Source organism: Bufo gargarizans, chromosome 1, assembly GCF_014858855.1.
Source record: "Bufo gargarizans isolate SCDJY-AF-19 chromosome 1, ASM1485885v1, whole genome shotgun sequence".
Classification (NCBI taxonomy): domain Eukaryota; kingdom Metazoa; phylum Chordata; class Amphibia; order Anura; family Bufonidae; genus Bufo; species Bufo gargarizans.
This window is the reverse complement of record NC_058080.1, coordinates 181,223,969-181,249,321: the sequence shown is the minus strand read 5'-3', so window position 1 is coordinate 181,249,321 and position 25,353 is coordinate 181,223,969. Positions and strand designations below refer to the sequence as shown.

General features: G+C 41.4%; 1 protein-coding gene across 1 annotated transcript in view; it reads right to left on the bottom strand.

Moving 5' to 3' along the window:
- LRBA (LPS responsive beige-like anchor protein) overlaps positions 1 to 25,353 on the bottom strand; it is a 568,467-nt gene that overhangs the window by 165,615 nt on the left and 377,499 nt on the right. Inside the window, exons 41-45 of the mRNA XM_044300361.1 lie at positions 23,139 to 23,241; positions 18,240 to 18,355; positions 17,840 to 17,952; positions 4,943 to 5,083; positions 1,290 to 1,409 (exon numbers count right to left, since the gene is read on the bottom strand). Coding sequence (XP_044156296.1) covers positions 1,290 to 1,409; positions 4,943 to 5,083; positions 17,840 to 17,952; positions 18,240 to 18,355; positions 23,139 to 23,241 — 593 coding nt within the window. The remainder of the gene's footprint in view (positions 1 to 1,289; positions 1,410 to 4,942; positions 5,084 to 17,839; positions 17,953 to 18,239; positions 18,356 to 23,138; positions 23,242 to 25,353) is intronic.

Genomic DNA, 25,353 nt, shown 5'->3' with positions numbered 1-25,353 from the left:
CTCAAAACTTTTGGCCACAACTGTAGAATCAAGATATAACGTCACACCCAGTCAATGTGCTGGGATGTAAGTAAAAGGACACTGGAAAATCTGTGCTGGCCACTTTCTGCATAGCGTTGACTAGTGTGTTTGTGAGATCATTATACTGCACTTACTAATATAGCCTATGCTGAAATGATGTACCATTTTGAACATTACATTTCATACGGTATGCCTCCTTGTTGGTCAAGTCTTTTGTCCTGTCCATAAAATGGCTGCTGATGGAGGGTCATGTTACCAGGCAAATCGCCTTCATGTGATGCCTCCTTCATTCAACTACACTGCACCTGCCATCTGTACTTGTTCTGTTGGAAGTTTAGTGCAGGTGCAATGATTTTGAATGGAAGAGGTGATTTGCCTGGTCACATGACCATCCATCAGTAGCCACCTGGACAAGACCTCTGTGTGACAGCACAAGACTTTGTAAACAAAGGGAAATACCTTATGAAATATAGAAAATAGGGCAGAATTTTAACAAAGGCTATATTAGTAAGTGCCATGCAATCATTTTACAAACACATTGGTCAACAAAAACCAGAAAGTGGCCAAAACCTTTAAAGGTTTTATCTTACTACTTTTTCTGTGTAAGCAGGTCCAAGTGATGAAACTTTTCTTTATACTCTGAATAATGCAGTTTCCTACATAAAAGTTATATTCTTTTTATTATTTTGAAATATTGTAAAAACTACCTACCACAGATTAAGTTTGTCTATTAGTGGTAGAGTGTATGATGTCAAAATATGATGGTGCCATGTGTATCCTTGCCCGCTACTGAAAACACCCTTTGTCTAGTGTAAGTATCACTTTGCTAGTGTTGCTAATGTGGCAACGGACCCTGTGGACCCCAGGTATAAAGAGAGGCTGTACAACCTCGGGGTGATCACAACACTTAACCACAATCTGGCTGTTGTGGGCGCCGGCGTTCTTTCAACGTGGGCATAACTTAGCTTGATGAAAGGCTACTGTTTAGCCCGAAATGTTGCCAAAATTTGTTGTGCATCATGTCCTGCTTAATAAAACTCACAAATTACTTCATCATATCATCTGGAGTGCTGTCTGATTATACTAAGTTTTAAGGTATAAAGAAAGAGCAGGTTGTGATTTTATCCTTTGCAACTAGTGATTGGTATGGATATACAGCACCAGTATTTACACAAGAGAAGCAGGGGATACATTGTTCACCTGTAAAAAACATACAAAATCCAATACAAAAAAAATAAACATTAAAAAGCATCAATAAAGAATTTTACCTTGATGTCTGACGTGTCACGTTGCGAATTACGCCACGCCCTTGAAACGGAAGAAAATGTTCTGTCAGCGTGATCAAATTTCCCACCTTGGAAATTGAGGAAAAAAGTGGTAAAGGGCTCCTAGAAAAAAAAATATTACTATGTTACGGAAACGTAAAGATGAGCGTGATCAACTTCAAAAACTAAATAGAGACATGGGAGTGTCATTTATCAAACCGGTGTAAAGTAGAACTGGCTTAGTTCCCATAGCAATCAATCAGATTCCACCTTTTATTTTCCAAAGAAGCTGTCCAAAATGAAAGGTGAAATCTGGTTGGCTGCTATAGGCAACTAAACCAGTTCTACTTTACACCAGTTTGAAAAATGTCCCCCATGGTTACTACACAATTTCAATATGGTATTAAATTACTAGTCTGCATAAAAAACATTTAATGGATTTATTATGCCATCAAGAGGTTCAGCTATCTTATCTATATGGGGGTCCTAACAGCTTTCTAATCATCCCCTAACCGTTCATGCTTTTAGTATTTAGCCACATACTGATATAGTCGAAAATTCATTACCCTCCCATTCCAACACCCATTTGCAAGTGGATGTGGATCTGCTGTGCCACTGAACTGATTTGACTTAGGGCTACTCCTAAGAGCACTACCCTGGCAGAGCACTGGTCTTCACCCTATAACCCCTGCACAGGGATCTGGACTCTGCTGCAGGGAAACCAACAGGTTGCTACCACCTATTGTAGTCTCAGTTTGGAAGCTGCTGACCCATGGGGGTCAAAAGACACTGGTGCACAGAGCGAACAGCCAAAACTGTAGGCAGTAAACAAGCCAAGGTCAGGGCAGGCAGCATATGAGAGATCGAGTAAACAGCCCAAAGTTCACAGTGGGAATCAAAGAGTCAGAACGAGGAACAGCCACTTCACAGGATAGACGATAAGAGTGTAACTGGCAGGATCTGACCACTGGGGCCCCCGACAATCACAAGAATGTAGGCCTGTACTCCCTGATTGAATGGAGTAGCAGACATGCATGCATGTCTCTCTATTCAACTCTATGGGTCTGCCAGACATAGCAAAGTACAAGTGCTCAGCTATCTCTGGCAGCCCAATAGAGCTCCATTCAAACAGGAGAGAATAGGCCCCTATTCTCATGATCAATGAGGGCCCCAACGGTTGGACCTTCGCCTATCAGACGTATGCCCTATCTGCTGTATGGAGATGAATCCCTGTTGTGACGAAACAGCTACTTTTGAAGCTGAACTGCCTTTTCTTGTGTATCCAGGATGCATGCAGACAAAAAGTGGCCATACTTTGAGAAATACACACTTCATAAAACACTGAGGAGCTGTACTTAAAGAGGACCTTTCACTCGTATACAAGCTAAAAACTAACTATCTGTGGGCAGAGCGGCGCCCAGGGGTCCCCCTGCACTTACTAGTATGCCTGGGCGCCGCTCTGTTCGCCCGGTATAGGCTCCGGTGTCTCAGCTCCGTCTGTTGTACTGGACTGATTTTTTGTAGGAGGCGTGTCCCTTGCTGCAGCACTGGCCAATCGCAGCGCACAGCTCATAGCCAGTCTATGAGCTGTGTGCTGCGATTGGCCAGAACAGAATATATCGGTAAGTTCAATTGTCGCGGCATTTATTTAAAATTTATTAGAGAAAAAAAAAAACTATTGGGATTTTCCTTCGTTTGATTTTCTACATACAGTAAAAAATGTTTAAAGGATTTAAAAGCCTCTTCTTAGTTAAAGAACACTTAAGCCCATATTAGTAGATAATTGCCTAAAATTAGCAAGGCCCCATAAATTATATTAAGGATTTATGTCTGCTTGTACCATTCTAACAAGCTTTAATTAATGGTATGCTGCTAATGCTCTCCCGAAGAAATTACTTTCTTCTAGATGAATTATCTCTTAGCTTTAACAGAAACATACATTATTGTAAACCAACATGCTATCAATAAACACAATTCCTGATTAATCCACCATCCACCAACGCATTACCGAGGAGCCGTAATACGGATGCTTAGCATTATTAGGAACAGATAAATTACACCGGCTTTACAGCAATGCAAATAAAGAGCTTAAGCAACAGATACAGAGGAACAAAGACCCTGAGATGAGGTGCCTAAAGGACAATGCCGCGGCACAACAAACAGGTACAGTTTACAAAAGGACAAAAAAATAAAGAAAGATTGAAATGCTTATTATCTTTAAATACAAATATGAAAAATCCGGCAAAAAAATAATATTAAAATATTGTAGCTACTCACTCCTAAAACATATGTCCCAACAAAACCCTCATGTCCATATATCCTGCAAGGGTACAAATACGTCAGAGAGGGGGTCCTGGGCTTGGAAACCGCCATCATTTTGCCTGAACAGACAACCACTCTGATTGGCTTACCACATCCATACTGACCGGTTCATGGAGAGCCAGTCAAATAAACGTCCAGTATGTCGTGAAGAAATGGTGGCTTTCCCAGGTTTTAAAGAGTTATCTTTATGAGACAGCCATTAATTAACTTAGTGGAAACTATTCAAATTCAAATGGTCTTAATATGGGATTCATTAAAGAAGACCTATCAGCAGGATCAACCCTATTAAACCAGCCATACTTTGAAGGGTGGATGCTGATAAAAGCAATTCCTGTACAGTGAAAATCAGTGCCTCGGCTCTACTTTCCACATTGCCTCCTCTTGTCTGACAGGACCAGGCATCAGTGTCCTCTTAGTGTCCTCTTGCTTGGCTCTGTAACGGTGCATTGTTGCCACGTGCCACAAGCTCAGCGTGTGCGCAGTAGATTTGTTTTAGCTGGACAGATGCTTACTCCGCATGTGGCGAAACTGTGGTCCCAGCGCACCATTACAGGGCAGGGCAAGAGGATGCTGACGCCTGGTCTTGCTAGTCAAGTGGATAGAGTGAAAAGCAGAGGTGCACAGAGACTAGGCCTGCCTGCCCGATGCACTAAAGCCCTAACTTCACTAGAACACCTCAACAGATTTTCATCATCCAAGTCTTGTTTTAAATCAGCAGGATCAACCGTACCAGGCAGCTGTTTTTACAGAAAGGGCTGATACATCCCTTTAATTATTTATGGTTTCTTGTTTACCTTGGGGCTCAAATTCTCTAACTATTAGCTCAAGAATTTTACTAGACAGCAAAATCAATTACATTGTATTCCGTGTTCATTGTCTTTTCATAGTAATCTGCCAGCTTAGTATGCCCCATGTAATGCCAGCATATTACAGCTACTGGTCCACAATACTTGTAGCCAAAATGGCACAAAAAGAAATACTGTGCCATATGGCTACTAGGAGAGCTGAAAGTACATACCTACAGATAGTTTGGGTCCAGTCATGTGGACGGCCACCCATGCGCTTCAGGTTTTTGCATATAGGAGAAGTCTGTCAATTACTGTAATGAAGGCTGGGGAAATGGTCTCCTCATTTCTCATGAGTACACCTGACTCATACCATATGCCTGCTGTATTCTTTTATAGCCTGCTGGACTACATTTTAGTGCCATTTTGGCTACTAGGAGTATGGACCCGACGCTGTAATATGCTGCCCTGACGTGTCTCCTGTCCTTTGAGCATGAGGCGCTGGTGGATCAAAGCAGTTGTTGAATATGATCCCAGGAGATGACTTACCATTCTTAAAAGCCAGCTGAGTACAAAGCTTGCCGTAGAGTAATGTGTGCCATAGTGAAATTTTGGAACTTGTTCATCCTCCCAGGACTCATAGCGCTCTGCAAAGAAGGCTGCTCGCTTGGGATTCAGGGCTCCAACCGGCTGAAAGATATGAGGAGGACTTGTATTACAAAATGAATGCTACATTTAGGCAGAAACAATACCAGATTGTTTAATGACGAGTCCTAACATGGCTTTAAAACTGCAGCTTGACCCTCTTGCAATTACATACATAGTGACAAAGGAGTGACAAGACCGCTGAGACGGCTCCCTGGAGACATCAGCAAGACAAGTGAACCCCATAAAGTGACAGTACTACTAAAATCCACAAAAAAAAACTAAATATAATTAATCCCCTGAGGGGATGTTATGTAAGGTTGAGGATTGAGTTACTACATGGGAAATACGGGTTTAGGTACAAGAATGTGCCGGTTTTGAGTTGGTTAAGTAAAAGTAATACATATCCAAAAAAGAGAAAAGGGATAAGCAGAACTCATACAGGAAAACGCTTTTAGACGAAAAGTGGTTTTGTAGTCAATCTCCATAACCTTCACTCCAAATCAAGTTGATAGTCCAAAGGTACTGAGATTTATGCTGCTGTTTGCATACATAGACATGGCACTGAAGTTCTGAACTAGCTGCCCCTTCACCTGCAGCACTGACACAAGAGAAGCTAGTCACTGGGGAAATTCTTTACAAAATGGTACAGAATAACCCACATACATGTCCTGCTTGATTAATACAATACAGGAAAAAAAAATAATCACCAAATAACTTTCCTGGAAAATATATTTTTTTATTAAGGGCTCATTCAGATGGCTGTATGCTGTCCACAAAAATGCAGATTTTTTTTTGCGGACATTTCAGCATGTCTGTAAAAAGAAAACGGATAGCAGTCAGTATTTTTGCAGACCCATAGACATGTTTCATTTGTTTTGCGGAACCGTGGAATAGAAAAGGACCCCATAGAAGTTAATGGGACAGCATCCGCAAAAAAACTGATTTGCATACGGCCGTCTGAATGAGCCCTAACAGAAGAGAAATAACATCAACATCATACACTCCTGTTACATATCATAGTACAACAAAAATAAGGATTCCTTGTTATCAATTTCTTAAATCTCCCACTGCACTGTTGCAAATTCCATATTTCTTGGTTGAAGTTGCGTTATACAATACATTCAGGTGGCCCCACTAAACCGACTGAGCCATGGATCCTCGAGCCGATGACAAAGCTTGCCGCAGTCTCGAGGTTGAGTACAGAGTGTGGGGTGACCCACACCACAGGCCCCAGACCTCGTCAAATTTCTTAGGTTTATAGCGGTGTTTAAACACCAACACTATATATCGTAAGATCTGGTTTATCTGCAATTTCCACATGGACAAGTTCGATGTATTGGGGTTGTACCATCTCAGAGCAATACATTTATGTGCCATAAATAGTGACTCCCTCAAGAATGTCGTCATGTAATGATCCCAGCTAACTTCATTCGGTATTCCTATTAGGCAAACCTCAGGGGTGCAAGCTACCTGAACTGGCAACAAATTGGGAAGAAAGACGGTCACCTCCTTTCAGAATGAAGCAATCGGGCTGCATCTCCGCATCATGTGCCAGAAGTCCGCCTCCAGGTCCCCACACCTTGGACATGCCATGGATGATGCCCTACTAATTCTATATAGCCTAGTTGGTGTGAGATATGTCTGATGAATGATGAAAAGCTGTATTATTTTGTTATTGACTGCTGGTGATACTTGTAATTGCGATTCCAATAAAACCGTTATGGATTCTGTAAGTGAGAGTATCAGTATATTACTGTGAGTGGATTGGACCCGACCTTTGCATGTACTAAGTGTGAACTCTGGGGCCCTGGGTTTTGACGAGTCCTAAGAGTGGGTACTTAGAGATCGTGTTGCTAGTGTTCGGTAATTTACTCTGTATGGCAGATCTGAGTTGTAAATATGAGAAGAAGTGGGTACGGGGGATGTTATATTTCTGTGATAGTGCCTCAAACGTCATTAACACTCCCTGATCATAAATATCTCCAAGGGTTTTGACCCCTGCTGATTGCCATTTGTCCGCCCCATAACCACCTGCATATGCGACAACGATTGGTTAACCCACAGGGGTATATCGGAGATAACCTCCGTGAATTGGGACACCGATTTAGCCTCTTTCCAGACCGATTGAGCCAATTTGTGCAGCGGAAACAGGGGCCATTTCCAGGATTTATATTTTTGAAAAGCTGTATTTGCAGAGTTGATAGGAATGCACAGCCCTAAACCAGCACTTAAAGGGGTTGCTCCCACAAAAAATATTCTACATTTTTCAAATCAGCAACTGGATGTAAATACATTTTATAACTCCATGTATTTAAACATTTAGTACAGCCTCTGAGTTATTCAATAAAATGTTTCTGTATTGCGCCACCTGCTGTTTGTTCTTTTCCTTTTCTCCATCCACCTCACTGAGGTGGTCACACACGCTCAGTTTAAATTCAGCTATCACCAGCATTATCCTTTGTGAGAAGCTGTGGCAGTTGAGCAGAAAAGACACCCCGCGCTGCCTCCGCCAAGAAAGGACACACACCATGAGCTAATGCCAAAAAGACATATCCACCCTGAGCTGCCAGCTTGAAATAAATGTAGCAGGACAATTGGAGCAATGAATATGGAGATCTCTGGATTCATGCGAGGTACGTACAGGGCTGGTTCTAGCTTGGTCAGAAAGGGATTGTCATGTACTACATGATGTCCTTTAAGCTTCTTCATTTTCAGGATTGGAGGGGAACCCAACAGTCTGAGTAATATGCATCACTTTTTATATTTGAAATTAAACTTCAAACTAACATCTACTTACATTTGGTGGAGTATGAACGCAGGATCAGACTACATAAAACCTGTTGTCTGTTATCATGGAGACACAGATTCGCACTGCGACACCCAAAACATGCATTTTGAAGTATTAGAGTTGAAGGAAGATCTCTATTCTATAACTAATGATTACCTGGTATGAACAGGTTATTTCATATTTTTTTGAAGAGTGAAAAGCATGTGGTTCGGCATGGGGCAAATCAATCTTAAGCAGACAGTACAGAATCATATCTGTACCAGGGCACTGACACCACAGAAAGTGCTACCTAGATTTCCAAGGTTCCTGAATAGCAAGTTTGCCTATATAGTCAGAAAGAATTTCTCACTGTCTAGGCAAATCTGACACCCATCAGTTTGGGAAAGCTAGAATACAATTCCTGTGGATCTGTACACACTATCCATATAATGTTACCCTTCCATTATGTAAGTAGCCCAGCTTTCCCAGGACCCTAAAAGGCAAATCTGCCAAGCTATGGCACTATTTAGGAGTGGCAAGGGGGATTTATTTTGGTAGATTTAGTATTCTGCAGTCTATTACAGTTCCAGATAGCTCTGAAAATCAAATCTGCCTAGCTATGGCACTATTTAAGAATAGGGAGGGGAATTTATTTAGGTAGAATTAGTATTTAGCAGTCCCTATAACTGCTCTACATAATGTGTTACCCAGATTTCCCGACACCCTAAAAGACTAGTCTGTCTAATAATGCTACAGTACAGAGGATTTGTCATTGGGATTCTTACTCCGCTGTTCCAGGCTCCTGGCTAGCAAATCCAGCTAGGTATTCTACAGAGGAGAAAGATGGTGGCTGGATCTGGCTTGTGAATTAGGCTTCACTTACTACACATTTTCAGCCTTTCTTTGATATATATATATATATGCAGGAAAAGCTCCCATTATACAATACTGTGGATTTTTTTTTTACGGCGGTGTGGAAAAATGGAGCAAAGTAACAATGCTTTTAAAAACAGAAGTGTTTCTGATTGGTTCCAAATTTAGTCAGAGGCAGGACTACAAACCCAAAGATACAGCCAACGTCATTAAGAACTATCTTCAGTGTAAAACAGATCATTAAATCTATCTGGGATTATATGAAGGGACTGAAGGATATGAGCAAGCCTATATCCACAGAAGATATGTGGTTAGTTCTCCAAGATGTTTTTGTGTGCAAGTGTACTTTGAAGAATTGATGCTGTTTTGAAGGTAAAGGGCAGTCTCACCAAATACTGATCTGATTTAGATTTCTCCTGTTCATTCACTTTGCATTTTGTTAATAGTTTAAAGTAAACTATTAAAGAGGTTCTATAACCTTATCTTCACTCATTTAGCATGTCTGAGTCGAGCATCGGAGCATTTCTTGGCACAGGGCAAGGTCTGTTTTGTTTACATCCTCACTATTCTAGGCGGAGGCTTCCACCTAGCAGTGAGCCCAGTGCCGACAAAATAGCCTAGGGTGGCGATATAGACCTCCCATTTGTGCCGGTGATGTTACCGGGATCACTGCTAGGCGGAAGACTCAGAATAGCATACTCATGTAAATCTCGGTAGGTCACCAGCGCTATGCAGAACAGGGCAAGCGGCAGCATCAGACATGCTAAATGAGTGAAGAAGAGGTTAAATCCGGATTCAGCTCTGAACCCGAACAACCCCTTTAATACTTCAATATTTGTAAGAATTCTTTCCACACCTGCCTAAAATGTTTGCACAGTACAGTATACCTCCAGTGTAAAAAAAAATAAAAAATACAAAAAAACACATACATTGTACATTATTATTATTTGAATATAGTATTCCACACCGTTGGCTGTATATTTGCCTATACTAGTCAAAAGTATAAATCAGTTGGCCTCTGGCAGGTGAATGGAGGCACGCCCGCAGCTTTTCACTGATTATATATATGAACATAGTCTTACAGGGCAAGTACAATTTTTTTTTTACTTCTAATTGTGCCATATAAGAAAGGTATGTTTATGTTTGCTTTCTTCAACGACAGCTCAATAGGGCCTACATTATAGTAGATATTTATGTAAAGCGGTAATATAGTATACAAGCCAATATGCTTATAAGGGATTACAATTTCAGTGAGTAACCCACCACTGTCCAGTGTGAGGTCTTGTCTATGGGTTGATTACAGGATACATGCTGCAACCCTCAGACTGAACAGCAGGGAGTTAATGGGAAATAGAATAAATACTAAAATGCAATTTTCCCCACAGCATTTTAACAAATGACTGTGTGCCTCCGAGCTCTTGAGCTGCGCACCCGCCTCTAATCAATGGTTATAGAATTACGCTTCTTGGAGATACCACTAAAACCAATTAGGGCTGATTTTGTTGCCTCTTGTGAAAACAGCAGCATGCACAGATCGATGCTGCCACAGAACCTGCACTATTGATTCCTGATGTAATTGGTATAGTTCCGCTCCTCGTGCCGGCCAGAAGATTCTTCAACTGAATAAAGAAAAACTAAAAAACCCACAAAAATCCAACCTCCAGATAACGGGATAAAAAATAAAATAAAAAGGAGCGGTAGAGTGAAAAGGTAGAGCCGGGCTGTGACAATGACACACTATCAGCTTACTCAGAGAACTTACAGTGGGAATACACACTCTGAATTATACATAACATGAATGCACTGATTTATTGTGGTAATAACATCCACCTCATTAAAAGATTCTGCTTTGCTGCAGTTGGAGGGCTACATATTGTTTACCGCTATAAATTAATGGCAGGGCAGAGAAAATAGTGCAAACCCTCCAACAATAGATCTGCGGTGACAGGGCCGTACATCATAGCTTCCTCATAATAAAATGGAGACAATGTATTGGGCTAATACATTTTACAGTGCTGGCCTATATTTTCCTGACAACTGCTATAAAAGATGAGGCCATTCCGCTATGTTTTAATACACCGTAAAAGCAGTTTACTAAGCTCCAGTACCGTCCATGGAATCCAGCCACACCATAAATATTGCAGACTGCTTCATTAAACTTTTTGGGTTTTAATTAGAGAGGCAAAAAAAATAAAAATCTGTGAACTGGAGGCCTGGGATACCATTAATTGATAATAGCAGATTAAAGGATATCAATTAACTGTTTATTTCCTTGCATTAAGTGGCTGAAATGTGTTGTGAGGCGGCAGCTTAATTGCAGTTCCTCTAGGGGGATGCTTCCAGGTAACTAGTACATGATACCGCCACCTCGTCAGCCCGTCATTGATCACGCCTGCTCGTTAGCACCTCTTCACTAATGTACTTTTTTGTTTTAGCACATTTTACTATCAAAGAACTGCAAAACACGTTTTACCAACAACATCTATACACCTAATGGAAAGTCATTTTAACATTCTCAGTGGACAGGCTATACATGGTTAATAAAAAATATTAGGGATTTACAAAACATATGTTCAATGGCCCTGTAAGGGAATTCTGAGTCAACAGACTGGACCACCATCTTTTACACGAAAGCAACAACAAAGAGGGTCTTCGCTCTATGGAGGTCCTACCAGGTGCCTGCACTGCATATACAACCCTTTGATTTCAATAAGGGCTGATTCACACAATCATGATCAGCCCAGGAAATACGGTCCATGGTGTTAGCTGCATCTTTTGGAACTTTATGTATTTTAGTAATTTATGATGCAGTCAGCTCCTATCTGGTTACGAGTACAGTACAATAGCCCCGCGATCACATATGTATCATAAATCACTATCATACAGTCAGTTTGGGTCAGAGGAGCAGCGGTCGGCCAAGGAGATGCAGCAGTCACATGTTTTCCGTGCCGATCACAATGTGGTAATGCAGAGAAATGAGAAAATAAATGTTTATAGGTTTCCCCCACAGATTACAGCTGATTGCAGGGGGTCCAAATTTCAGAACACCCTGTGATTGGAGGGGATGCAAGTTATGGATTTGTGTAATCAATTGGACACTGTGTCTAAGTGGATACTAATGGGGTCATTGCTGGGGAACAACAGAAGCTCATGTTTAACTTGAGGATAGTGGGGTGAACGCTGAAACTAAGACTTTGCCCTAGCCAGGTCCGGCATAACAGAATTGTAAGCTGTGTCATTTGCTGATAATACAGAATCTAGCAGTGGCATACCTGCATTGGAGGCAGACCATGCAACTGCTACAGGCCCGGGGTGAGCCGGTACTGAACTGCTGCTTCTCTTCCCAATATCAAAACACTGCATTTTAATGCAGCTGCCACTAAGGGGAGCTCAATGCAAAAAAAACATTACAGCTTCCAATGCACTGAGCTCCCCCTAGTGGTGGCTGCAGGCAGCCAGCTTTGCAATGGAAGGGAATCATGAGATTTTTTAATAAAGCTTGTAAGGATAGCTTATATAAAACACAGCGTCTGGTAATGTCCATGAGTTCAAGACTACAGGCAGGCATTGCCAACAAAGGGGTTTCAACCAAGAATCAAAAATTAACATTTTATTTATAATTATTTAATTTGTCCAAATACTTTGGAGCCCCTGAAATGAAGGGATTGAGTTTAAAAAATGCTTTAGTTCCTCACATTTTTATGCAATCATTTTGTCGAATTAAAGCTGAAAGGCCGAACTTCAACTGCATCTGAATTGTTTTGTTCAAAATCCATTGTGGCAATGTACAGAACAAAGATTAGAAAAATGTTGTCTCTGTCCAAATATATATGGACCTACCTTTATCTATCTACCTATGTTTACATATCTATGAATCTTTATCTATCTATATCTATGTATCTATATCTGTGTATCTATTTATAATTAGAAAACCCATTACTGTGGCAGAGTCCATAGAGCCTGTAAAACACAGCAGTAAACCCTGTAGGGCGGAAGCCGCTACCTCTCCGTTTTATCTATCGCTCCGATAGCACTGGAATCCTTCATGTGGCACTCTGCAGAACTACCAGCAGATATTTCTACAAATTGCAACAGAATATTGTCCAGAGCGTAAAGCTAGAATTTGTGATTTACAGGGGAGTTAAACGCAAAATGGCATCAAAACAAACCAAATATATCAAAACTGTAAAAAGGGATGGTGAGGGGCTCTCCATATTCTTACACTTAGGATTTTGCTATTGCAGCACATGCAGAAAGGAATTCCTTCACTAAACATGTGCACAGTCACATAAACAAGGCCGCTCAGGCATGGAAATGTATGTAAAGAATTCCTTTACACGCACTTCGAGGGCAGCATTGAAAATCCAGCCTTATGTCGCTGGTAAAACGGCAAATAGTACTTGCTGCTAAAAGGATATCCCATGCCAATAGTGCTTATGGTTATTATAGTAATATTTGTGGAATAACCCTTGCGTGCACTTCCCTATAGAGCTACAATTCAGCTCTAGTAATGTGGACTGGAAATAATGAAGGTGAAAAACAGGCAAAGAAGTCAAATTTTAGTTTTGCAGCGGTGACCTCCATAGACATCCACAGGTAAGCTGAAGCCTCACTATTATTAGTGCTTTTACATTTCAGTCCCAGATTGACAGTAACCTTGAGATTACTCTCCACTGATGGCATATTAGAAGTAATCTATTCTAGACTAACCGGTCCTGAATTAAAAGATTTTATGTACTATACAAATATTTTCCGGGCCCTTGCAACATGACGAGAGTGTATATATTGTAGGCTATTGTAGAAATTCATTTGACTGTAATCAGTCAGTAGATGCAGGTCTGTCTCTTATCTAGCCGTCGTCTGTGTACTAGACAGACAGCTCTTACAAGTCCTCTCATTCCTCAGCTCCCAGCCTCCCTCCTGTGTCTGTAGTGTGGGTGTCATCCATAATATAAGAACCCATAAATACAGAAAAGGCAAAAGCTGGATCCACGGACAAAAGTAACATTTACAGACAAAAGGCTGGGAAGTTTCTCCATGCAGAGAGAGAAAGCCATGGGCATTCCCACCTACTTCTACTAGGAATTCAATGAAACAGCAAATATCATGGCAATATGTGCTGTAAAAGGATTCATAATCTGGACCGCAAAAATAAAAAACGGCAAAGACATTCTTTCATTCCAAACCATGTTTCACTAATGGCTGTATCCATAGATTCATCAAATGTTTAGGAACATTCTTTATAGAAGCAATTGTACACGGTGTCCTGGTGGTCATCTTACTCCAGTCAATGAATTTTCATATTAAAGGGGTTGTCTCCCTTTGGTAAGTGGCATTTGTGATGTAGAGTTAGTTAATACAAGGCACTTACTAATGTATTGTGATTGTCCATATTGCTTCCTTTGCTGGCTGGATTTATTTTTCCATTGGTTACGACCACCACTGCAGCTCAGATACGAGGTGGCCGGGATAGAATCGGTTGTGCATGTGAGGCTATGATGGTTTTCATGGTCCCAGCCACCTGTGAGGCTGACGCTTAATCAGATACTGTTCGAGCTCGTATACAGAGGTTATAGGGGTGGCCATAACCCCTGGAACCGAGCAGTGTATAAGATAACCACCAAGGGTTCATGTACAATAGCTTCTACAAAGAATGTTCCTAAACATATGGAGACTCTATGCATACAGCCATTACAGAAAGCAATGGAATGAAAGAATCTCCTTACCAAGACTGTGGAAGTGTGCATAGGCACGCATGCGCAGCCGATCCTGTCCAAACCACCTCTTATCTAAGCTGCGGAGGTGGCCATAACCCCTGGAAAGAAGCAGTGTATAATGTGATGGAAAAAAAAAAACTCAAGGAGGCAATATGGACAATCACAATACATTAGTAAGTGTCTTAGATTAACTTTCTCTAAATGATAAAAGCCATTTAATATTGGAATGGTAGGGGACTTGATCACTCAAATCCCGATTCAAATTTGCTGACTGCATCTCAAGTCTGGTTTAAAGCATGCATGCCCTGTCAGTGACTACAGGGAATAAATGTGAGTAACTCCAGGAATTATGCCAAAATAAAAGATATTCACCTGTTAATTCCACAGCCAGTCAGGTGTTTCCTGACATTCTGTGTTCATTTTTTTACATAATTACTTGTTAAACAATTTTGTCCATTGTTAGAAAATCCATTTAAAGATGGAGTCAGAACACCTACATCCTTTGTTTATAATTCTATTTATATAGCTGCAGTAAAATGCCATGCAACTCTGTAATGGACTACCACATAATCCAAAGTAATCTGGAATATCAGCATAATCCAGGTTAACATCCCTTGGGCCTGTTTCACACAGTCAGGAGGAAAATGAACGACCCAAGACATCCACATTGAGAAACAGATGAAATTCGCATAACATACTAGGACTTCAATAGGCATTTGCTATTCATTTACCAGAGGTAATTACACAATATGATGTCACTGTACACCGTGCATATCTATGAGTGACACCTAAAACATAGGTTAGCTTCCAAAAAGCAGTAAATCCGGTAATCAAATTCATCAAGCTACAGACTGCATGTTCTGCCCAGCAGGGTAAGAGAAACATTGCAGATCACATCTGCCTCAGTCTTGGTATTCCTGAAGTGCTTAATGTGGTTACAGCACCATCAAGCGGTTTTAAGTTGTATTACACTGTTTTTCCTGTTACAATACTACTGCATTGTGGGTGGTGCACTGCATTGTGGGAGTGCAAGACATCCTAGGACAGAGAAGTCTCCAGGACACATCATCAGAGCTGTTCTATGCATGTCTCCTCAAACTCCACCATCCATGTAAAATCATATCTGGTGAGAGATCTACCTTTGTTTCAGGGCTAGTGGGTGCTGCAGAACTGTTCAGCTACTTGTAATTGTTACTCAGGGAGTTGTTATTACTGTTATCTAGCCATGTAATCTTATGTACAGGCAGCCATTTTACCATATGCTTCAGTGTTAATGTAATGTTATAGTACATGCTATGCTTAATACTTATACATGTTATTTGCATTCTTGTAGTTTTACAAAACAATCTTGTTTTACCAATCAATCGTATATAATCAATCACATATGTGCAACCTGTTGACCAATAAACAAGTTAGATTACAAAGAACAGTCCTCTTATTTGGAAGACAGGAATAGTTTATGATGCATGTGAGACTGCACACTGTGTGAACGTGTATGAAGACAGAACACTGCAATTAACACGAGTCTGTAGTCAGGAATGGGATGGACGTTTTGCCTTCTACAGAAGGTAGCTAAAAGACTGCAAGATTCCAACAAGCATCCACAATGTACTGTGGAGGTATAAATAATGCTGAAATATAGCTGGAAAGATGGAGCTTTTCTTTAACTTTTCTGGACAGTTTTATAGATCTTTCGAACAATAAAAAACACACGTGCAGTCTGGTCATCACTGCATATTCTCACCTTTTACAAATTACATACTAATAAACCTCCAGAACCAAGTACCAACGGAGGACACTAATACATTCATCAGCCGTCTGTCTGAACTAAAATAGGCAAATAGGCCACTTTCTAGTGGAAAGCCACTGATTAGTCATTTTTAATTGGCTTATGTAGAATACACAGTGAGCATCAGGAGGGTTAGCTGCTCCTGTGTCCCTAGACAGTGAACCACAGCTCTGTAAATACAACCTGCAAACCTGACCCAGAATTTGTATCCATCATTTGGGGTGTGTAAAAGGAATTGTGCATAAAATAAATCATCTCCAACAGTTTTCTTTCACTGGTCTCTGAGTTAATTCAATGAGAGAACACGGCATTCTTTATACAGGTTACGGATTATGGAAGGGAACCTGTCACACTGAAGATTCAGAGCAATCTACAGACCGCATGTTATAGAGCAGGAGAAGCTGAGCAGATTCAGTGTAACTTTAATTCATTTATTGATCTAACCCTTTGCTCATTCTCAGTGGCAGCCTACCCTGAATGAGTTTATAAGCAGAGATAGCTGACACTGCATAGGACCGCCCACTGGACTCCTAAACATAAAATGAGCGGAGGGTTAGATCCATAAATTACACTCAATCTTTTCCCAGTATATATCAATCTGCTCAGCTCCTCCAGGTCTATAACATGCTGCCTGCAGATTGCACAGCATTTTTAATGTGGCAGGTTCCTTTAGGTATACTCCTTTTTTTGTTCTGTGCAGGTTAACTTCATATTTCTCTTTTTGGGTGGTTTTGCTGCTTTTTTGGGATATGATTCTCCAACTCTCCTCTTTCTCACTAGGGTTACAGAGCTAAATTATAAAAATATAGCAGTTTCTAGCCATCATGAACGTGAACAGCTCCTGTAGAGTATCCTGTAATGCTCCCTCTAACTGGGATGCTTACAAGGAATAAAAATCAGCACTGAATTTTACATCTATTTAGATTGGAGGAACAGTAGTTCAACAAGTTTAAAGGGAACCTGTCACCATGAAAATGCAGTGCAAATTACACATTATAGAACAGTGCTGGACTATGTGGAGTCCCAGCCACCATAGAGGCCTGTGATTTTTTCTATATTGTGCAAGCACGGCCACAGCTGCTGGATTACAGGGTGGTCGTAACCATGGAAATGAGCAGTGAATAATGTGATGGAAAAATGGAGGCAATATGGACAATCACAATACACTAGTAAGTGCCTTGTATTAACTCTCTCGACATTATAAATGTAATTTGCTGATGTGAGACAACCCCTTTAAGGAACTCTATTTCATGAACAAATTGACTCGTATGAATCGCTTCTCTCATACCTAGTGTGCAGGAAAAAATTGGCTGCAAATAGATACAATCTTTCTTCACCAAAACATGGATGAGCTTAAAGTCATCCAACTGAATGAGCCCTAGCGGGCACTAGGTGCAGCCACAGGGAGCACCTTTAACAAGCAAATGTGGATGTTATAAGCTGAAAGTTGCCTGTTTCAGACAGTATGATGTTGAAAGATCTTTGAAAACGAGTTTAAAGGCTTTTCTTTCAGTTTAGATTAGCAAGTTGCCATACTGTAACTTCTAAGTCAAGGCTCACCATCCCATTCTTTACGGTGGATATACAGTACTGTAGGTAAATGTAATATAGCAAAGTTGGAACCCTAAATAATATTGTAATAAATCACTGACCTTTGACAAATCCCTAAAGTTGCTCGGGAGGGTCAAATCCAGCTCTTCAGATTCATAGTTTGTGATAACCCAAGGAAAAACTGGGTACTGATTCAAGTCATTGTAGGTTCGTCCTGTACAAAACATCAAAGTAATGTTTATGCTCCTGTTTAGTGATAGATCAGTGGAATAGACGTCGCCATCATATATGTGCATATTATTTTAAACAGATGTCTGACAAATGAAATCATTAAGATACATGATAAATCATACTACACATCTATCTGTACACAACATACTTTTACTTTTGTTGCTCCTCCAAATCTGCTGATTCAGAAAGCCACTTCAGAGAGAATCTCTAATCTAAGCTAAAAAAAAACACAAGCGAGTACGCAGAAATAATAGAGTGTCACGGCTTTACCAGCTATTGTGTTGAGGAACATCAAGTATTCAAAGTTTGAGATTTCTCTGTGCTGCCACCGCTGAGTCATGTTGGAAGCTTTAAATATCTGCCGAGGGCTAGCCAGGGAGATGCGCCTGGTAAGAAAAAATTATATGGAGAAAATATTATACCAAACACAATTACAATGTTTGAGACCTATGAAAAAAGTGTAAGCAATAGTTAACACCAAATAGCATAACTTGGACTGGAGTCTAAGGTCTAAATCACATATTTGGAAAACCTGAGGCATGAGTTGCTTCTTCTAATAAGATGGTTCTGACCATGGACGGCCAGAAATAAGAGCACTTGACAGCAAAGTAATACCTTAACCTACTGTCTTTTATAAGGAGACATCTGTCCATCTATGGCTATCTATGAAGGAAGCAATTGATGTCTTCTGAGAACATTCCTGTCTATAGAACTTACAAGCATCACATGTAGTCCAGTATAGACCCCAATGAAGGGCAGTATCTCATCATCTATTCTGTTGGACAGAATACAGATAACTTAGAAGAAGCAGATATTAGGCACTAATGTGATGTGTTGTGCAGCTCACGCATTGTGTGGCATTTGGATCTAGTATAAAAGTTCTTCTCCCATTATTATCATGATCCACAGATGAACTTCCTATTATTTTTCTCTACTCTAGTTATCCAGATGTGTATCAAATAATGTCATATCCCATTACTGATCCAGATGTGCAACTAGTAATGCCCAGCCCTGCTACTAAAGCAGATTATTAGAACATTAGTAACAGGAACTGGAAGCCACAGCCCTGTGGGTTCAAATCTGACCAAGGACAACTTCTGCATGGAGTTTGTATGTTCTCCTTGTGTTTGCGTGGGTTTCCTCTGGGTACTCCGGTTCCCTCCCACACTCAAAAGACATACTGATAGGGACCTAAGATTGTGAGCCCCATTAGGGACAGAGTAGCGCTATATAAGTGCATACAGATAGCAGCAATACCAGGACTTCCTACTATTCTGCTAAACCGGCATAAGATCACTATGAAATCTTTACAGAGGACTTGTTAGCAAGTCAAACCCATTAATCCAGGCACACTGCAGTGTCAGATAGGGCTAACCCTGCTGATTAAAACAATATGTTTTGTTAAAATTGCGGTGTTCAAGAAAACAAAAGACTCTTATTCTTTATGCAAATGAGGGCTTCAGTGCACTGAGGGGTGTGGCCTAGCCCCTCTGTGCACCTCAGATTTCCAGTGCCAACCCCTCCCCTCAGTGCACTCACTCACATAAGGAATACAAGCCTTTTTTCTCAGGAACTCTGCAATCGAGCAGGTATGTGGCACATTATAAGAGAATGGTGGCCGGAATAAAGGAATTTAACTATTATTTTTTTGGTTGCAATCCATTTTACTCTTTGTGTAAGACGAGGAATATTTCTATAGCCTGAAGCTGAAATAAAGACAACACAACGGTACGTTTGAGGATCTATACACTTGTTTTCTTGCACTATAAATCAGAGAAGTGTGCATTTTAATGGTTATTGCCAGTGCACTTTCTTTTATGGATACTTATAATGAGTATATGCATAATGCATACATAGAATATCTTCATTTAATACAGAACAATAGCATAGCAAGGTCTCCAGTTTATGTTCACATTCACTTTCTTACTTTTTGAAATATATAATTAAACACAAAACAAACAATCTACTAGAAATAGATAAAAATGGAAATAATATCAATGATTTTAGTATTCGCTCCCATAAGCTACATAGGAATAGAACAGAGCTCATATTAATGTGGAGCTTGATGGTATCAAGTTTTGAGCTGGAGACCTATGAAAATGAACTAATAAGATAAAGATAGGTACCGTATTTTTTGCCCCATAAGACGCATTTTTCCCCATTGCGTCCTATGTGGCGAATACTAATGAGTGTCTTCACTATGGAAGCGCTCATTACAGGAGGACCATGAAGCAATGAAGTCTCTGTACTCACCACTTCCTGGTCCTCAGCTGTGTTGTGGCCGTGCACAGCGCGAGGGCGCTCTGTGACCTCACCTTGTGCGCGTCAGATCACAGCACAACCAACGGAGGAGGAAGAAAAGCAGAGGAGCGCCGGCGTCCAGAGCAGGAGAGGTGTTTTATTTTATTTTACAAAAGATGAGGCAATATGGGGCTGCCTGGGGGGTTGATCAGAGGCAATATGGGGCGATGATCTGAAGCAATATGGGGGCTAACACGAGAGGAAATGGGGGTTGCTGGGGGCTAATATAAGGCAATGGGGGCTGATGAGAGGCATATGGGGGCTGATGAGAGGCTTATGGGGGCTGATGAGAGGCTTATGGGGGCTGATGAGAGGCTTATGGGGGCTGATGAGAGGCTTATGGGGGCTGATGAGAGGCTTATGGGGGCTGATGAGAGGCTTATGGGGGCTGATGAGAGGCTTATGGGGGCTGATGAGAGGCTTATGGGGGCTGATGAGAGGCTTATGGGGGCTGATGAGAGGCTTATGGGGGCTGATGAGAGGCATATGGGGGCTGATGAGAGGCATATGGGGGCTGATGAGGCATATGGGGGCTGATGAGAGGCATATGGGCACTGATGAGAGGCATATGGGCACTGATGAGAGGCATATGGGCACTGATGAGAGGCATATGGGCTCTTAGCTGAGGTCTGATTGGGTTTCATTTACATTGGGGTCTGAGCTAAGGTCTGATTGGGGGTCTGACCTTAGGTCTAATGAAAAAAAAAATGTTTTCTTCTTGTCCTCCTCTAAAACCTAGGTGTGTCTTATGGGCTGGTGTGTCTTATAGGGCGAAAAATACGGGTAGGTGGCTCTAAAAGCGGGTGTACACAGGCCGAGGAGCAAGCCAATTGTTGGGAAGGAAGGATTCCTTTCCAACAGTTGAGCTGCTCGTTCAGTGGAGGTGATGCACTATATTTACATGCCACGCTCTCCTTCACAGTAATGAGAACCAGGGATCTTTCTGGGCAGCAGATCGCTGTTTAGACAGCACGACCTACTGCCCAGAGACGATAATTTAGCTGCCTGCATGAATGACAGGATCACCTAATGAACGAGCATTTTGCTCATTCATAGCGTGAGCAGCGGCACATTTAGACCTGTAGATGATCTGGAACGAGCGTTTGAAGGAACATTCATAATCTTTCCGAATATCGGACTGCGTAAATCCACATTATTTACAAACCAACAGACAGACGACATTGCCGCAATAAAGTTTACCAGTAATCTTTATATAGAGACACAGTACAGCAGGCAATATTAGGCAATGGTATTAGCAGGCAATGGTTCACATCACCATTTATGATCCATGAGAAGAACAGAGAAAACAAAACAAAAACTATTGTGTCATTTTGACCATCAATTATTATCAGTTTGCATCTGTTTGTGTTAGGCTACTTTCACACTTGCGTTCGGAGCGGATCCGTCTGGTGTCTGCACAGACGGATCCGCTCCTATAATGCAGACGATGGGATCCGTTCAGAACGGATCCGTCTGCATTATATTTCAGAAAAAATTCTAAGTCTGAAAGTTAGTCAGACGGATCCGTCCAGACTTTACATTGAAAGTCAATGGGGGATGGATCCGTTTGAAATTGAGCCATATTGTGTCGACTTCAAACTGATCCATCTCCATTGACTTACATTGTAAGTCTGGACGGATCCGTTTAACTCCGCCTGCTGAGCGGAACGGAGGTCAAACGGTGCCAGACTGAGGCATTCTGAGCGGATCCGCATCCACTCAGAATGCATTGGGGCCGTACGGATGCGTTCGGGCCGCTTGTGAGAGCCTTCAAACGGAACTCACAAGCAGAACCCCGAACGCAAGTATGAAAGTAGTCTTACTTCCATCAGAGAACAGTTATTTTTGACAGAAGAAAAAGTCTGGCATGTAGGACTTTTTTTTCCTGTCAAAAATAACTAATTTCTGATGGAAGGGACACAAACAGATCATAACTGATGGTCAAAATAATCTGCTTTTTTTCTGTTCTTCTGACGGACCAGAAGAATGGAAAGCTAAACAGCGATGTGTACCCCGTCTCAGGAAACTTTGCACAATGGTATGATTCAGGTTTCCTCCAGCTGTCCTGCTGTAATCTTAGGCTGAATTCACACGTCCGAGGAACACGGTCCGTTAGATACCGGACTGGCATCCTGCTTAGTGCAGGAGCACATGGCGTCAATTGTTGCTATGATGCTTCGTGCCACCGCTGCTGTACAGTAATACACTCGTATAGATCATACGAGTGCATTACTGTAATGCGGCGGCAGCACAAAGCACACGGCGTCATAGCAACCAATGACGCCGTGCGCTCTTGCACTAAGCAGGATGCCAGTCCGGTATCTCCCGGACCGTGTTCCTCGGATGTGTGAATTCAGCCTTAGGCTACTTTCAAACTAGCATTAATGTTTTCTGGTATTGAGATCCGTCATAGGGACTCAATACCGGAAAAAAAACGCTTCCGTTTTGTCCCCATTCATTGTCAATGTGGACAAAACATTACTGAACAGAACGGAATGCTCCAAAATGCATTCCGTTCCGTTCTCATACCGGAGAGAAAACCGCAGCATGTGGATCCGTTTTCTCTGACACAATAGCGAACGGATCCGACCAGATGCTTTCAATGGAGTTCATGACGGATCCGTCTTGGCTATGTTAAAGATAATACAACCGGATGCAGACGGTTGTATTATCAGTAACGGAAGCGTTTTTACTAAACCCTGCCAGATCCAGCAAAAATGCTAGTGTGAAAGTAGCCTTTGTAAAATTTAGGCAGTGTGTGCAATGAGAGTAAATCCCATATGGTTATCCTGCTCTACAACAACACTGCTCCTCACTTGCTGTCCAAGTCATCCCCTAATAGACAATTGTGGGTCCATCAAAGATTACCTGGTTTGAGGAAGACCAAAATTCGTGCCAATTCCAACTCTGGGGAGACAATGAACGACCTTTTTCACAGTAGATTGGTCGGGAAAGTTGAACATGACAGACACTGTATATAAATGGACACAAAAAAATAAAAATAAAGTTACGCTATGTCTAAAACGCCTATCTTAATAAATATGCCCCGATGTTACTGGCGATAATATCTATATTATTAAGGGTCGGTGCTGTGGCATGCTACACTTAAGAATTTTGCCACTGATAAAATATAACAGTATTACCTACAATGAAAAACATGTGAATAATCAGTGGATTAGAGTTCCAGCAGTTTTAGTAAATAACCATATTCCCAATTATTTTCACACTCTACTAAAGGTGTAGAGTTCCCTTATGCTGGTCTTCTGGTTCCGGCAAAAGTTAAGATCAATAACCTATCAATCCACTGGATGCTCCATCCAACATGATGTGGGGCTCCTTCTCCATCGCAGTGGAATACACAGAAATGTCTTCAGAAATACACAGTCAAGTCACATTATTTTGACCACCGGGTAATATGCAGAGTAACCACCACGTGTAGCACAGACACCAGCTGTGAGTGACTCCATAAAGGTCCTGGTAGGTTTTCACAGGTATGTGAATGCAGTGCTTCCCACAGCTGCTGGAGGATCCATAGAGTGAACACAACGATAAAGGTGGCCCACAAATGCTCAATTGGGGTCCAGTCTGAGGAATTAGGGGACCAGAGTACTACTTATAAGTCTTTGTCATGCTCTTTCAACCAATGTCAGACATTTCTAGTCGTGTGACATGTCAAATTGTCTTGAAATCCAATTCACCTCAGGTAAGACAATCAGCATGTAGGGGTGTACCTGATCTGCAAGGATAGATTCACACTCAAATCGGTTGAAAGTACCTTCAACATGGATGAGTGAGACCAGAGAGAATGTCACATAACCATTCCCCCAGAACATAATGCTGCCAACACCAGCTTGTGATCTTCCAGAAATGGTGGTTACAGGGTGTTTGTTTTCTGACGTTTCTCGCAAGCTGGTCTGTATTGCTCTATTGCCATAACTACAAAGCCATGTAAACATTGGAGTGGACAGACCTTGTCACTGTAGCACTGCTCGCTTTGAAGTCAATGGAAGCAGTAGATAGGCCATCAAATAAAAAATGCTGGACACCCCCTTTAAGTTCATCACTGTCTATATACGGATGTATTGTAGATGTGACTGCAAATAAAATTGTATTCCTTGCTATGTGTATTTTTCTACATAAAAGCATTACTTTCTTGAGTCCTTTTTTTCTGAGATTCTTTTTAACTGATGAAATACCCTCTGGATAGGTCATCAGTAGCTGACTAGTAGGGGTCCGACACCCGGGAAATCCGCCAATCAGCTGTATGAGAAGGCACCAGTGCTCGCCAGCTTTGCCTAGGCTATGTGATGTCACGTTCATCTGTCACGTAGCCTAGGTGCAGCTCAGCCCCACTGAAGTAAATGAGGCAGAGTTGCAATACCAAGCATAGTCCATAGTCCAAGTCCAAAGACATACTGATAGGGACCTTAGATTGTGAGCCCCATTGGGGACAGTTGGATGATAATGTCTGTAAAGCGCTGCGGAATTAGTAGCGCTATATAAGTGTGTATAATAAATAAATAAATAAATAGTCACTATAGAATGTACGGCGCAGTGCCTGGTGAGTGGAGAGAATAATGCGGCATTACTGTGAGTGCCACTGTCTTCTCAAACAGCTGATCTGTGGGGGTCCAGTGTGTTGGCCTCCCACCAATCAGATACTGATGACCTACCCAGATGATAGGTCATCAGTATAAAAGTCTCAGAAAACCCCTTTAATAATGCTATTTATGGGACTGGGAAACAATCTGTTCTTCTCACATTTGTACACTACATGTACTTCCTCTGCTATACTTCGCATGCACTGTGGAACAGATGTTTATAACTGTGGAACATGTTCTATATACATGCAATAGGAAGTGATAACTCAATTTTATTATGTAAATTCTGATTGTTTACCGAGACCAAATCTGTGTGCTCAAATCTGACTCCACTACTTCATTAAATTAAATGATTGAGCGTGCCTAAATGTATGCAAAATGCCCTTCATGAGAAAATAAACTGGTGTCTGCCGGCACATGAACACTGACTTCACCATCAGGCTGCATGGTGCAACCTACTACTTACAGCAAGTCTGATCGCA